We start from the raw sequence: 14,094 nt of genomic DNA on the forward strand, positions 1-14,094 counted from the left end.
TTTCTCGGACGGTTTAATAATTACTACGTCCGGTCGAGGCGGCTTTACACGCTTTTTTGTTTTTGGACCCAGGCATTGTGCTCTTTGTTACCTTCAGCTTGTGCCTGAGGCACTTCGGTGTTGCCGTTCATTCCGAGCTGCGAATCCCGGTTGATTGCCAATGCTTTCCTTGGTTCCTTAGATGATGCATTATTTTATCGAATTCGTCTTCTTTGGTGGAGTCTTTCTACTTCTTTCGGTATCGTCTCTCAATCTCTTGGATGAACCTGCTGCTTGCTATAGCTGGATAGTTTGAGTACATCTATCGTTAGTTCTGATGTCTTTTTTTTGTCTTGAATTTTCTCTCGCTACTTGTTTATAGAGTGACGTTATTATAGCTACAAGATCACGCGTAGCTTGGTGGATGGACCTTCTTCCTCCACCTATCATTTCATTGAGTTCGGATATTTTATCTCCGAGTTTGCTAAATGTTTCTTTTCTCTCTTGTGGAGCAGTGTAAGCATTAAGCTCTGGTGGGGACGAGCGGGATCGCTCGTTGCTCTGTATCTCATGTGATAGCATAGGTGAGCGGGTCAGTCTTAGTGCCCTCATGAAGGGGTTTTGCCTAGGACTATCAATCACTATCAGTGACTCCTTTGCACTTTCGGTGCGGGCTGAAGTAGTAGTGCCAGTGTGTGTGGGTGTTTTGGTTGACATATTCTTTGCAATTGGGTCCCAACTTAAAGCCGTTATCTTAATTTCGTAGTGTAGTTACCCTTATTGTGGTTCCATGATTATCTTTGCAATGCAGGAAAGTCATGCGAGGGTTGACACATAGTCTTATGAGCGCATGTGTTCAGACTTAACTGCCCCGACACCCCAACTTAACAGGACGGATCCAAGATCGTTCTTTAAGGCTTGCCAGGTTTTAACGGGACGGAGGCAGATAAAGCATTAGCCTGAAAGCCGTCTGGACCAGATTTCACTCTAGCTCATATTGGTAATAGAATACTTCATCCACCAGCCCATGTCATCATATCCAATCGTTTGCTCCAGTATACCATAATCAGAATCTTACTGGTATCGATCCTGATGCCTTTTCTTATAGGCTTTCTCCATTATCATGTCATCATGTCCAATTGATAGCTGTTGTCCAGTATGCCATAATCACAATCTTACTGGTATCGATCCTGATGCCTTTTCTTATAGGCTTCCTCCATTATCATCTGTCGTATGCGGATTGTGATGCGGCAGGCGTCCCTAACATGGTATACAGACGCTGCGCATTTCCAACTCCCTCGTTGGCGCATCAATTGCTCTCACATTAGAGGCAGACATTGTGCGCTTACGTGTCCCTCGATGCCATCCCGGGATGGTGGACGCTTAGTTAGAGCCGGCGTCTACTCGGCTCAGCTCAGGGGCTTCTCAGGGATTTTGTGACCTTTTCAGCCACACCCTCCGACGCCTGGCTGGATTTTAGTCGCCTCTTACGACAGGCATACCTTACCGCGGGAATATTCTAACCCCTAACCCGCAGGGGGTATGTTTTTTTTTTTTTTTTTTAAGCTATACGAGCTAAGGGATGTGGAATCTTCAAAAGATACTGGTAGCCCGTACTACCAGCATGCACGATTCGCAACCAAGACTTACTCTTTTGCTTGGTATTTGCGCCTACGTACTAAACCTCATCCTAACACCGTGTCTCTTCTAACCATAAATCCCTCCGGAACCACTTTTAAGCATTACTTCGGAGGGTGGTGATTCAGCGATTGCTGTCATCTCTTACTGCTCTTCTAGTTCTCTCTGCTGCTCCCTGTTCTTCTGTGATTTCTTTCGCAAAAATACACACCAGGTTCCAGATTTCTGTTGACTTTAACATCAGTTGGATGATGTTATCAGGTGTGACCTGCTCTCTGGTTGCTCTTGCCAAGGAGCTGCGGTGGCTCTCATATCTCGGGCAATCAAAGAACACATGTTCCACCGTTTCTTTTGTATATGGACATGCTGGGCACGTGTCGTCTTCGTCATGTTTGAACTTAAAAAGATATGCTCTGAAGCAGCCGTGTCCAGTTAACATCTGGGTTAGGTAGTAGTTCACCTGCCCATGCTTTCTGTTGGTCCAATCACTTATCTTCGGAATGAGCCTATGCGTCCATCTTCCTTTTGTGGATATATCCCAACTCTGTTGCCACTTATTCAATGCTTCTTCATTGAGCTGATTGAAGTTTGTAACCCCAATTCTTTTTGCTACATGCTTTTCCTTTTCAATTTCTGCTTCCTGCTGTAATGGCATCATTCCGGCAATAACCATGGCCGCGTCAGTAGATACTGTACGGAATGCGGAAACAACTCTGAGAGCGCATCTTCTGTAGGCTGCGTCTACTCCTGATCTGTACGTCTTTTTATTCATTGCTTCTGCCCATATGGGAGCCGCATATATAGCAATAGACTTAACTACATTTGTGAGTAACTGTTTCTTCTGTTGTCTAGGTCCACCTATATTGGGCATTATTCGCGATAGTGCACACGTTGTTTTCGCACATTTTGCAGCAACATATCGTAAATGCTCTTTGAAGGTGAGTCTATTGTCAATCATTACTCCAAGATACTTGATTGCTTGTTTTGATGTGACTCGCTCATTGCCAACAGTTATTGTAATGTACTCAATCTTTTTCCTGCTGCTTACAAGAAGGACTTCAGTTTTATGATCAGCAAGTTTGAGGCCTACACTTGTGATCCAGCTTCTTACCATAGCGACCGTCTCGTTGCATGTTGATTGTATCTTTTCTATATGTTTCCCTTTAACCACCAGCGCGATGTCATCAGCAAATCCAATTATTTCTGCGCCTTCTGGGAGCTCAAGTCTCAGCACATCGTCATACATAATGTTCCACAATATTGGACCCAGTACCGAGCCCTGTGGTACCCCTGCTGTTACTTGGTATGACTTTGTGCCTCTGTCTGTGTAATACAAAAGCACTCTCTCTTTAAAATAGTCAACGATTAATTCTACTAGGTACTTTGGAACGTCTTTCCCTTGAAGTGCTGCTAGAACAGTGTCCCAGTCCGCTGAGTTAAATGCGTTTTTAACGTCTAATGTAATAATGACACAGTATTCTTTGTCTCCTTCGAGCCAACGGTCTCCTTTAATGGCATCTTTTGCTATGGCTATGACTGCTTCCACGGCCTCTATTGTGGAGCGTGCCTTCCGAAAACCAAATTGTCTATCTGATAAACCATTGCCATTCAAGGCTTCTTCTAGTTTTCGGCTAATTATCTTTTCCAAAAGTTTACCGGCCGTATCAATCATACATAGCGGGCGGTAGCCTGATGCATCTTGTACGTTATTGCCCTTTGGTATAAGCACCAACCTTTGTATTTTCCATATCTGGGGGAATGTTCTCTCCTTTATACATGCGTTGAACACTTCCCTGAATGAATCAACGTTGATTTCTGTGGCCATCTTTAGTGCCAGATTTGGTATTCCATCTACTCCAGGTGCTTTGGTTAGTTTCAAACCTTTGCATACTACTTCCAATTCTTGCCTGCTAACCTCAGGTATTTCATTCTGTGGCTCACTATCTTGTACTGTATAGGTTATATCAGCTCTCTGCGGGAAGAGACCTTCAACTATTGCTTGTAGCTTAGCTGCGTCTGTTGTACCTGGTGGACGGTAGCTATATAATTTTTTCATAACGACTTTATATCCTAGTCCCCAGGGGTTATTATCGACCTCCTCACACATTTCCTTGAAGCATCATGCCTTGCTATTCGATATCGCCTTTTTTAGTTCAGTTCTCGATGTTTTATAGGCTTCTTGGTGCGCTATAAAATTTTTGCGACCCCTTGCTCTTTGACATAGTCGTCGCGCGTGTTTGCATTTTCTTCTCAGTTCGGAAATTTGGTCAGTCCACCAATACACATGTTGTCTGCTATTCCGCCGGCCTTTCTTTGCCATAGATGCGTTACATGAATTTGTTATGCAGCGCATCAGTTGTATTGCTTTATCATTCGCACTGCCAGTTAGGTGGATGTCGTCCATTGAGAGCTTAAAAGCTTCTTTGTCCAAAGTTAACTCCTTCCATAGCGGATTTGGAGTGGCTACCGCAGGAATGGTTCTTGCTGAGCGGTCATGTATTTCGAATATGATAGCTTGGTGGTCACTATGTGTGTAGATATCTGACACTTGTCACTCAGTTGAATTAGCTAGTGGATCGCTGATAAATGTCAAATCAATCTTAGAGCTTCTACCGTTCCTTGTGAATGTATCCTTTTGGCCGCAGTTCAGTAATACTACATCCAGTGTGGCCAATGCTTCTAGTAGGCACTCTCCCCTGGGGTTTGTCAATGTTGAGCCCCATTCAGTGGCCCAGTCATTGAAGTCACCGGTAATCACTATCGGCTTCATATTTTTAGCGTCGCTAACAATATTGTCCAGTCTTTGTTTGTATTCTTCGATTGATAGACTGGGGGGTAAATAACAGCTGAAAAACGTTATTCCATTCACTGTACTTTTTACGTATGCTTCCCCTCCGTCGAAGACCTTCTCTAGTGGGAATTTATCACACGTCCATATCGATGCCTTGTTGCACTTGCTGGTAGCCCAGCAGTGATTGTCTAGTGTACTATAATGTTCGCTCATTATAGCTAGATCTATTTTTAATTCGCGTACAGTCTGCTTTAACAGATCCTGTGCCGCTTCACAGTGGTTTAAGTTCAGCTGTAAAACTTTCATCTTTTTTTATTTAGTATCCTCCGGCGGGCAGTCAAGTAGTGGGGACATTTAGGTCCTCCCGTAATATGGTTAGCGTCAATATTTATGTCAGTTCTACAAAGTAGGCAGTGAGGGGCACCTTGACACGCTTTAGCAAGGTGGTCCTCTCCACCACACTTGTAGCAGTGTTTTGACCAGTCTTTGGAGCTCTGACAGTTCCTTGCCACATGTCCAAAATCGAAGCATTTGTAACATCTCCTGGGGGTAACTTTTTGGAGTAATCGGCACACGGTCCATCCAACTCGTAGTTTGCCCACCTCCTCAGCTTTACCGGCCTGCTTCTTTGGTTTTACAATTATAGCCGTTCTGGTACCTCCAGGGGCATTTCTTATTGTTTTGATCGCCGAGGGATGTATTTCGCCTATTTGGTTTTTCCATGCATCAATTATTTCCTCTTCTGTGGTTATTTCGTCCAGGTATCGTAGTTCAAAGGTAGCTTCCTCCGTTAGCGTTTTGACCTCTATTTCCTCAGGTAGTATACTTTTGATGTGATCTTGGTGGACACTTGTTATTGTTTCTGCTGATCTTTTGAATTCAAGCAGAAGTTCCCCTTTTTGTGTTTTCCTGATAGAGTGAACATCATTACCGACTGCTTTAAGCTCTGGAGCTCCTTTTACTTTCCGGAGTATGTCCGCAAAGGAAAGTTTCTCAGACGGTTTAATGATCACTACATCCGGTCGAGGTGGTTTCACGCGTTTTTTTGTTTGTAAAACCCAAGCGTGTCGTTTGTTGTCTTCAATTTGTGCTTGAGGTACATCAGCGTTGCCGTTCGTCCCGGCCACCGTATCTAAGTTGCTTTCCAATGCTTTCCTTGGCTCCTTAGACTTAGTATTATTTGCCCCCACGGGTCGATTTGTTTTCGTCTTCTTAGGCGGTGTCTTCCTACTTTTTTCGATTTCTTCTCTTAACCGTTTGGATATAACTGGTGTTTGCTGCGGCTGAATTGTTTGGGTACCTCTATCGTTGGTTTTAGCAGTGATAGTTTTATTTGGTGTCTCTTCGGCAGTTCTTTTATAGAGCGATGATATCAATGCAACAAGATCACGCATTGCTTGGTGGATGGACCTTCTTCCTCCACCCATCATCTCATTTAGCTCGGATATTTTGTCCCCGAGTTTAATGAACGCTTCCTTTTCACTTTTGGAACACTGTTCCCATTAAGCTCCGGAGGGGATGAGCGAGCTCTCTCGTTATTTTGCCTCTCTTGTGATAGCACAGGTGAGTGTGTTAGTCTCGGCGCCCTCATGAAGGGGTTTTGGCTGGGACTGACTATCCGTGACTCCTTTGCACTTTCGGTGCCGGCTGGAGTATTAACGCCAGAGTGTATTGGTGTTTTTGTGGTTTTTGTGTTTGTGAACATTTTTCTTTGCAATTGGGTCCCAACTTAAAGCCGTTATCTTGGTTTCGTTGTGTAGTTACCCTTATTGTGGTTCCATGATTATCTTTGCAATGCAGGGAGGTCATGCGAGGGTTGACACATAGCCTTATGAGCGCATGTGTTCAGAGCCAAACCAGGAGCTAAGCAGAAGATATTCTTAACTGCCCCTACACCCCAACTTAACAGGACGAATCCAAGATCGTTCTTTAAGGCTTGCCAGGTTTTAACGGGACGGAGACAGATGAAGCATTAGCCTGAAAGCCGTCTGGACCAGATTTCACTCTAGCCCATATTGGTAACAGAATACATCATCCACCAGCCCAAGTCATCATATCCCATCGTTTGCTCCAGTATACCATAATCAGAATCTTACTGGTATCGATCCTGATGCCTTTTCTTATAGGCTTTCTCCATTATCATGTCATCATGTCCAATCGTTTGCTGTTGTCCAGTATGCCGTAATCAGAATCTTACTGGTATCGATCCTGATGCCTTTTCTTATAAGCTTCCTCCATTATCATCTCTCGTATGTGAATTGTGATGCGACAGTCGTCCCTAACATGATATACAGACGCTGCGCATTTCCGACTCCCTCGTTGGCGCATCAATTGCTCTCACATTGGAAGCAGACATTGTGCGCTTACGTGTCCCTCGATGCCATCCCGGGATGGTGGACGCTTAGTTAGAGCCGGCGTCTACTCGGCTCAGCTTAGGGGCTTCTCAGGGTTTCTGTGACCTTTTAAGCCACACCCTCCGACGCCTAGCTGGATTTTAGTCGCCTCTTACGACAGGCATGCCTTACCGCGGGAATATTCTAACCCCTATCCCGCAGGGGATGCAGTGTGTGTGTGTGTGTGTGTGTGTGTGTGTGTGTGTGTGTGTGTGTGTGTGTGTGTGTGTGACTTCATTCTCATTTAACATAAAGTAGGGATTTCGAAAATCATTAGTAAAAATATATGACACCATCAAAGGCAAACTTCTCGTTAGTTTTCTTGTAAATAGTTGTAGTGTTAACATATGTTGTTATGTACATACTGTTAAAGCCTTTGCATTGAAAAAAAATTAAATGTATGAATATAATATTATGTTTTACCTTTAGTTATAGTTATAGTGATACACTTACCATAAAAAAATACGTTTCACCAAGATAGCTGATGAATTGAACGCAGTAATAATAGAGCTATACGTTAAATCAATGAAGAAATTCAATTTATGATATTCTGTTTTATTCAATTCAGTTGTTTAATGTTGTTAATAAACTATGTTATAAGTTTTCCCGAAAATGAAAATAAGAGATGAGTATTAGAAATTAAATTGAATTGCTTCAATGAAATCTATTACTACTGTTGTTGTGGAATTTGTGCCTTTGAACACTTTACACGTTTGAGTTTTTAATGTCTGCATATTTAATACTAACAGAAAAATATATCGCTTATACTACGTTTACATTGTGAGATTAAGAGAATGAGATTAAGTTAATCTGCATTTTCAATCTCCACCGTTTACATTAGGGGTATTCAGGCAACTGAATAGTTGCTTAGTTGATTCAAAAACTTCATATAAACAAAAAATAGCATTTTGATGTTAATCAGTTGCTTGAACGACCCAAAATGCGTAATCTGATTAGTTTGTTGTGTGCAAATGCTTTGGCAGCACTCGTATCAACAGCAAATGCGAAACGTATGTGAAATACGCAAATATTCATCAATTTTAATATCAATTAAATTTGTCATATAATTTATCATATAACTAAAATTGCAAACGTGTCATATATCAAGAAGTAGAATATTCAATTTTATACGTTTTAATTATATTTTAACCCTTTAAAAATTATAGTTTTACTGAATTTTATTTATTAATTTATGTTATTATTTTTGCATTTTCTTTTTAAGACACCCTATGCTTATAGCGCCGACACTTGGTACTGGCAGCACTATTAATCAAATTTTCACTAATCTGAGAATCTCCGAAATAGTTGATTCTCTGCTTAGTCTCATTTTTATATGCAAATTTTTGTTGTAATTAACTACTAAGCAACTAATCAGTTGCCTCAATACCCCTAATATTTATATTGGAGATTATTTTTGACGTTCCTTTTGTTGTGTTTGGTTGGGGCATTTGATAAATTTCTGTAAATAAAGTTTTTAATTACAATTTTGTAAAAAAAATAGTTTTATAACAATAATTTAACAAATTTTATTCAGAATTATGTATAAAACTGTTATTAAGCAAATTTAATAGAAATTTCACTAACTTCGGAGTTTTCAAATTTTCAATCTTTATTTTGAATAGATTTTGACCACGGTTGCCACTTGAAAATTTTTTTCTGTACCAAAATTGGTTTAAAAAGGTACCATTTCTGTAAAAAAAGGTCCAAAATTTTTCTATTGTCTTTTTATAAGAAAATACAATTTATATAAAATGTACAAAAAGTATAAAACAATACAATATCCACAATAAAGTTGGGTCTCCGAAAATGTACCATTTTTTGAACATGAGTACCAGAGTACCAAACGGAAAAAAAAGTACCAATTTTGGTACTAAAGTACCAAAACCGTGATTTTGACATCTCTTTAAGATCGTAGAAAATTCTACGATATTAAGACATTTCTTTTAAGATCGTAAAAAATTTACGATATTAAGCCATTTGCAGAGTGTACAAAAACATAATCATAATAACACAAAAATAATTTAAAACCAATCTGGACGAAAAGGAGATTAACTTTTGTATGGGAAATCTTAGATTAACAACAAGGTTAGTACCTTAATCTCGATTTTACTAGTGGCGTTTTAAATATTATCTTGTCATAATAGATTAATCTGAACGACCCCAATAAATTTTAATAATTTCGTGTGTTTTTCTCCCTAATAAAAGAATATTACTAAGGGAGGAATACATCTCTATCCTCAAGAACACTTCTTTAGTAAAGTTTCCTTAACACTTAATTTGTTAGAGAAAACACTGCACAACCAAATCATTTAATATACAATTTCTATTTCCCACCTCTGTACCTTTCCTACGTGTAAGATAGTTAATTTTGATTGGTTGAAAAAACAACCCCTTTGTGACTTCGACACGTCTCACGAAAATATTTGTTAATATTCCAGGTAAGTATTTTTATATGTATAAATATAACTTTTTAAAATACAATACAAAAATAACATCCATTGAATAAAATTTCGGGACGTTGCAATGAAGGTGCTACACACAGATAGGTCACTTTTAATAGCCGTAATTTTTTCTTTTATAGTTGTAAAAAAACAGTAGTAAGTCTGGTTGAAACAACTTTTTAAACAAGTTTGTGACGCTCATGTGGCATCATCAAAAACAGAAGTTAATAAACAAAGAAGATACAGAAAAGAAACTGAGAGTTACTCGAAAAATTGTGTATAAATTTTTCTGGATTATTCAAAAAATATTCAAAAATTTTGTGTAATGAGGTGAAAATATTACGCAGTACAATAACAAAAAGCCTAATGCTACATAATGGCGCGTGAATATTTTCCTTACCCGGACCCTGCTACTTTGCCCACCCGGTCCCTACTCACCACGATATTTGCTAAAGTTAGAGAGGTTTCTGAGAAATTTCGTTGTTTGTTTTGGTTTTTTGACATTAAAAATCCGTTACGAGAAAATGCGCCAAAGTTGCAATTAAGTGCACAAATACCACATTACTAAAAGAAAAATAAGGCGGAATTTGTTTTCAATTATAAAAGCATTAAAAAAAGGTAATTATTCCAGAAAAATATATGAATTATTAGTTAATTAAAATTTATTTACAATTGAAACGGAAGTGCGTACTTGGATGTTTAAATTTCAAACATCTCTATATTTTTTCAAAGGATTATCGAAGGTATATTATTAATTAAAAATAACGCAATTTATTGTTGTAGAATAAAGTAAATAGATGTGTGTCTAATTAGTGTACATAATAAACTACGAATTAAGTTGTGCTTTTATTTTTTATTTTTTCCATGATATACTAATAATTATAAAAAGGGAAAAATCCTGAAGAGAAATTAATATTATTAATTATACTTTGATTGAGTGTTGTTATTATATATACATATATTGAAAAATTAGCATCACAATTTTCGGATCAGTTCGATAGCAATTGCTATAAATTAGGTTTAGCGCAACATTTATTTAATAAATTAGAAAACGTTCATCCCTATATATGTTGCTCTAATTGCAAAATTGAAACTCTTCTATCTTTTTTCATTAAAGTAAGAATTTACTTCATTTTAAAATATTTCAATCGAGATAATAAAGTGTCGAATTTTAAATATAAACAATTATGCTTTCAACACTTATAAACAGCACAAAAGTGTTCATATTCTTTAAGTGATTTTTTGCTTAAACAAAAAATATTTTAGTTTTAATTTTATAATTTATTAAATTTATTTATAATTTATCTTTAATTTAATAGTTCCTTATTATTTTTGGTTTAATATTAAATATTTTTAAAATAGTAATATTTTTTTGTATATGTATATTAAGTTATTCTAAATTGTATTTACATAAAATTGTATATTTGTTAAATAAAATATTTTGGTGGATAGGCCTATTGGGGAACCGAGCACCTAAAACTCGGTAACACGCCAGCAAGCATACCTCTTAGGTATTCTAACACTATGCGATGAAATTGATCCTTATTGTTTACAATGTTGTTATTAACTAGTTAAGAATTTCTTGAATTTCATATACAAAAAACATTTCACCTTACTGAAAGGATTGCTTAAAACTACAAAAAATATGTAGTAGTAAACGGAATATACATTTTTACGATTTTCTATATTGAAAAAATTTGATGCACAAGCAAAAATTGTATTACAATATACCAAACTTTTTTTGAATTTTAAAAAATTTTATTAATATTAATCTTTTTAAAACAAAATATTAAAACAATGCAACCTAATACTCGAAATGTATGAACACATACTAACTTTTCTATTAGATGCTCAGCATATATATAAATATAGTACGTACATATATGTGCAACATGATTAAAAGAACTTTTATTTTAATAAATACGATACAATTTTTTTAACTTTATTAAAACAATTTCATGACTAATTATATATACATATTTACATATATCAATAATAGCTACTTTATATTTACTATTGATTTTAGTTTACCAATTCTTCATTTATATTTGATTTATATAGCGCATTTAAAACTTTTATGTAAATTGAAGTAAAACTGATATAAAAAATCATGTCTATATTTACTCATTATAATCGTATTAATATACACAATGGATTTTCCAAGAACAATAATTTATACTATTTCTTCTAATTAGAAGAAATGGCTACATGCTAATATGCAACCACAAATGTAGTAAATATTTAAGTTATAAGCCATATTTGACAATTCTTTAAGTTTTTTTAAGTTTAAGTTTTTAATATTTGACAATTCTGGTATGGTAAATAAGTAAAAGAGATTTTCTTTGCGATATTACACAAAGAGGCACCATTATTCAAAATTTCCTCTCAGTTTCTTTTCTTTATCTTCTTTGTTAATAAATTACAAATCAAATAAAAATTTGACAATCCTGTTTTTTAAAAACACATACGTTCAAGTTTTAAGTTCGTTGTTATCGAAGCAACATAATTGTTAGTTGAAAAGAAACTTTAAATAAAATTATTAAAAACTTATATTTTATTGCATTCTTTACTACATTGGTGACCCTCGACGGTTAGAAATAAGTGCTACGGTAGTTATTAATAATAAAAGTCGTAAATTCGGAACAACTCAAAACATGTCGCAAACTGAAGCAGACAATAATGTACATGATGCTAATGATATGCTGACAGTTAATAGTGCGCAAATTAACACTCTAGCTGGTGACATTTGCCGCATAGGAGTTAAAGCACCTGCTTTCAGCAAACGAGATCCAGATCTATATTTCATTCAAATGGAGTCGCAGTTTCGAAACGCGGGCGTAACAACGGATCAAACGAAGTACGACCACGTTGTCGGCAGTCTCGACAGCAACACGTTGAGGAACATCGCCGATATCATACGTGCTCCACCTGCCGTTAATAAGTATGAAGCAGTCAAGAGACGATTGATTCAAGATTTCGTGGATTCAGAAAATCGCAAACTTCGACGGCTCATGCAAGAATGTCAGTTAGGTGACCACAAGCCGTCGCATTTGCTACGAACGATGCGTGATTTGTCCAGTGGCACTATGAACGATGGCGCAATAAAACAATTGTGGTTGGATCGTCTACCAGAAGCTGTACGAGCGGTCGTGTCCATTTCTGATGTCGATTTGGATAAATGTGCACAACAAGCAGATATAATGCTGGAAATGGGAAATTACAATTCTGTTTCTGAAGTGCATACCAGTGAGAGAAATTTAGGCAACAATCCAGCTGTGCCTTCTTCCTTTGATGTCAGGCATGTAGTGAATGCTGTGGAAGAACTTAGCAAGCAGTTTCGAGACAGCAAAGTGTCGCAACACCAATTTCGCTCACGACGTAGATCAAATACATCGGCACGAACACAACATTCACGAACGCGCCCGGAAAACCTGGTATTGAAATATCCAGTGTGTTTCTACCATCATCGTTTTGGCGCAAGTGCGCGCAAGTGTGCCAAGCCATGCAGTTTCACACCCATGGAAAACTGTATTCCGCTTCGTCACCGGCGGTTGGCGAAGCAAAAAGTTATTACAAATCCAGCCGATTATATGTTTTAGATCCCTCGACGCAATTGAAATTCCTTATCGACACAGGTGCAGATTTCTCAATTCTACCCGTATCAATCTTCGGCAGAACTAAGCCGACAGCATCTGCCAAACTCTTGTATGCAGCAAACGGAACTTCAATACACACATACGGAAATAAATTAATGACGTTGAATCTTGGCCTGCGGCGCAAGCTTGATTGGGAGTTCGTCGTAGCCGATGTATGTAAACCTATACTGGGAGCTGACTTTCTGCAATATTACGGTCTAATGGTAGATTTGCAGCGTAAACTCCTCGTTGACAGCAAAACTAATATGAAAGTTCATTGTGCAACAGCGTTACAAATGCCAGAGCCAGTATTCGCAGTGAATGCAGATCATCCATTCCGAAAATTATTGGAAGAGTTCAAAGACCTAACAATTCCAACATCGTATAACAAGTCTGGAGCAGTAAGAACCACGGTGCAACATCACATCGTTACCACGGGGCAACCAGTCTATGCACGTCCAAGGCGGCTCAATCCACAAAGGTTGCAAGCAGCAAAAAGTGAGTTCCAGCACATGCTTGATCAAGGGATATGCACTCCTTAAAAAAGCGAATGGGCCAATCCGTTACATATGGTGGAGAAGAAAAATGGTACTTGGAGGCCGTGCGGAGATTACAGACGACTCAATCCACAGACAGTTCCAGATCGTTACCCGATACCGCACATTCAAGATTTTACTCAGAATTTGAGTGGCAAAACTATCTTCACCACACTTGACTTGGAACGAGCTTACTTCAGTATACCTATAGCACCTGAGGACAGAAAGAAAACTGCTATTATCACACCATTCGGGCTGTTCGAGTTTAATGTGATGACATTCGGACTGTGCAATGCAGCTCAAACTTTTCAATGGTTCATGGACCAAGTACTTAGCGGTTTGGACTTCACGGTATGTTATATAGACGATATCTGCATCGCGTCTAGGAATGAAGCTGAACACATTCAACACATTCGCACAGTGTTTCAGCGTTTACACCAATTCGGTCTAAAATTCAACATCAACAAGTGCGTGTTTGCTCAGACGGAAGTTATCTTTCTCGGTCACAGTATTGATCAAAATGGCATTCGTCCGCCAAAAGAAAGGGTTGAAGCAATTCTCAATTGTCCGAAGCCAAGCAGTGCGCAAGAACTTCGTCGTTTTTTGGCCATGGTGAATTTTTATCGTCGTTTCATTCCTAATGCAGCGGTAGTTTAAGAAAAGCTGCAGAAACTAGTAATA

At 38.0% G+C, this 14,094-nt stretch overlaps 2 protein-coding genes across 2 annotated transcripts; both read left to right on the forward strand.

The window, feature by feature from the left end:
• The first annotated feature begins 11,896 nt into the window (after positions 1-11,896).
• Positions 11,897-12,841, forward strand: LOC119674049. The gene has a single exon (XM_038085170.1). The coding sequence runs from the start codon at positions 11,897-11,899 to the stop codon at positions 12,839-12,841; it is 945 nt and encodes a 314-aa protein (XP_037941098.1).
• Positions 12,842-12,993: 152 nt separating this feature from the next.
• On the forward strand, positions 12,994-13,419 carry LOC119674050. The gene has a single exon (XM_038085171.1). It carries the CDS (start codon positions 12,994-12,996, stop codon positions 13,417-13,419), a length of 426 nt encoding a protein of 141 aa, XP_037941099.1.
• The last annotated feature ends 675 nt before the right edge of the window (positions 13,420-14,094 follow it).

This window comes from Teleopsis dalmanni, chromosome 2 (genome assembly GCF_002237135.1).
Source record: "Teleopsis dalmanni isolate 2A chromosome 2, ASM223713v2, whole genome shotgun sequence".
Lineage (NCBI taxonomy): Eukaryota > Metazoa > Arthropoda > Insecta > Diptera > Diopsidae > Teleopsis > Teleopsis dalmanni.

Excerpts from the sequence above, each read along its gene's own strand:
- LOC119674049 (XM_038085170.1), top strand. The coding sequence starts at position 11,897 with ATGTCGCAAACTGAAGCAGACAATAATGTACATGATGCTAATGATATG.
- LOC119674050 (XM_038085171.1), top strand. The coding sequence starts at position 12,994 with ATGACGTTGAATCTTGGCCTGCGGCGCAAGCTTGATTGGGAGTTCGTC.